This window comes from Eimeria mitis, genomic scaffold, assembly GCF_000499745.2.
Source record: "Eimeria mitis Houghton genomic scaffold, Emh_scaff3810, whole genome shotgun sequence".
In the NCBI taxonomy this organism is placed as follows: Eukaryota; Apicomplexa; class Conoidasida; order Eucoccidiorida; family Eimeriidae; genus Eimeria; species Eimeria mitis.
The window spans coordinates 4,579-6,100 of NW_013572146.1; the positions used below are offsets into that span (position 1 = coordinate 4,579).

Here is a 1,522-nt window from a genome sequence, read left to right on the forward strand (position 1 = left end):
ACCCTCTTCTGCTGCTGCTGCTGCTGCTGCTGCTGCTGCTGCTGTTGCTGCGGAGGGGAACCCTCCTCTTCCTGCTGCTGCTGCTCCTGCTGCTGCTGCTGCTGCTGCTGCTGCTGCAGCAGCAGCAGCATATGGGCCTGGCAACGAAGCAGCAAGTGCTGCAACCTGTAGTGCGCCGAGGGGCTCAATAGTCTCTACGAAGGCTTGCTGCTGCGGCGACGCTACTGCTGCTGCTGCTGCTGCTGCTGCTGCTGCTAGCTCACGCTCCCACTCATACTGCAGCAAAGACAGGCGGCCTGCAGCAGCAGCAGCAACAGCAGCAAACACAACAGCAGCAGCAGCAAGACAACCATGGAGACGCAACAGCAGATGCGCCAGAACCAGCAGCAGCAGCAGCAGCAACCGCAGCAGCAGCAGCTGCCGCTGCTGCCCCAGTTACAGCGACACCAACAACAGCAGCAGCAGCAACAGCAGCAGCAGCAACAGCAGCAGCAGCAGCAGCAGCAGCAGGATGAGGGCGTACGGGGTACATCAGCAGCAATAGTGCATGCAGCAGACTTCGCCATTCGGAGGCTGACGAGGCAATCGATTGCTGCAGCAGCAGATTCATTTGAGGGGTTTAGCTGCTGCAGCTGCTGCATAGCAGCAGCAAAAGCTCTATCTGCTGCTGCTGCTGCTGCTTGCTGCAGAGCAGCACACACTCGAACAGCCCCACAGTCTTGCATGCGTTTAGCTGCGTGCTGCAGCGACAGAGCGGTGGCAAGAAAAGCAGTACCTTGAGCCTTGCTGCTGCTGCTGCTGCTGCTGCTGCTGCTGCTGCAGCTGCTGCCGGGAATGGAGTTGATAAGGAAGGAGACAGGTGCTGCTGCTGCTGCTGCTGCTGTTGGTGCTGCTGCTGCTGCTGCTGCTGCTGCTGCTGCTTCGCCAACAGGGCTCGTCCACTGCCTAAGACGCCAAAGACACGAGGCTTTGCGCTGCAGCCAGCTAGCAGCAGCAGCAGCAGTTGCTGCTTCTGCTGCCTCAGCAGCAGAAGAGTCCGCAGCAGCAGCAGCAGCAGCAGCAGCAGTATGTGGCGGTGCCCAGGAGTTGCCAAGGTAAGCATCTAGCAGCGCATGCAGCCCCAATCTTTCGAGTGTTTCGGGTACTGCAGCAGCCGCTGCTGCTGCTGCAGCAGCAGCAGCAGCAGGTGCAGCAGCGGGTGCAGCAGCAGGTGCAGCAGCAGCAGCAGCAGCAGCTTGCTGCAGATTAAACAAAGACAAAACCTCAAGAGGATCGTCACAAACCAAGGCCTTCGATAGCAGCACGTCAGTAGTGTGCCACCCCTCTAGGCAGCGGTGAGCTGCTGCTGCATCTGCTGCTCTTGCTGCTGCATGCGCTCGCACCAGCAGCAGCAGCAAAGGGGGCGGTGCTGCTGGTAGAAGGGCAGCAGCAACGCGGCCCCGCTGCTGCTGCTGCTGCTGCTGTGCTGCAGCAACCAAACACTGCAACCCTTGCTGCAGCGGTGCTGCTCTGTCTCCATACA

General features: G+C 60.3%; 1 protein-coding gene across 1 annotated transcript in view; it reads left to right on the top strand.

The window, feature by feature from the left end:
* Positions 1-515, top strand: part of EMH_0069770 (uncharacterized protein) — a gene marked incomplete at both ends in the record, with an annotated part of 784 nt that extends 269 nt beyond the window's left edge. The window contains 2 exons of the mRNA XM_013498903.1: positions 1-170; positions 292-515. Of these exons, the coding sequence (XP_013354357.1) occupies positions 1-170; positions 292-515 (394 nt within the window). The remainder of the gene's footprint in view (positions 171-291) is intronic.
* Between the last annotated feature and the right edge of the window lie 1,007 nt (positions 516-1,522).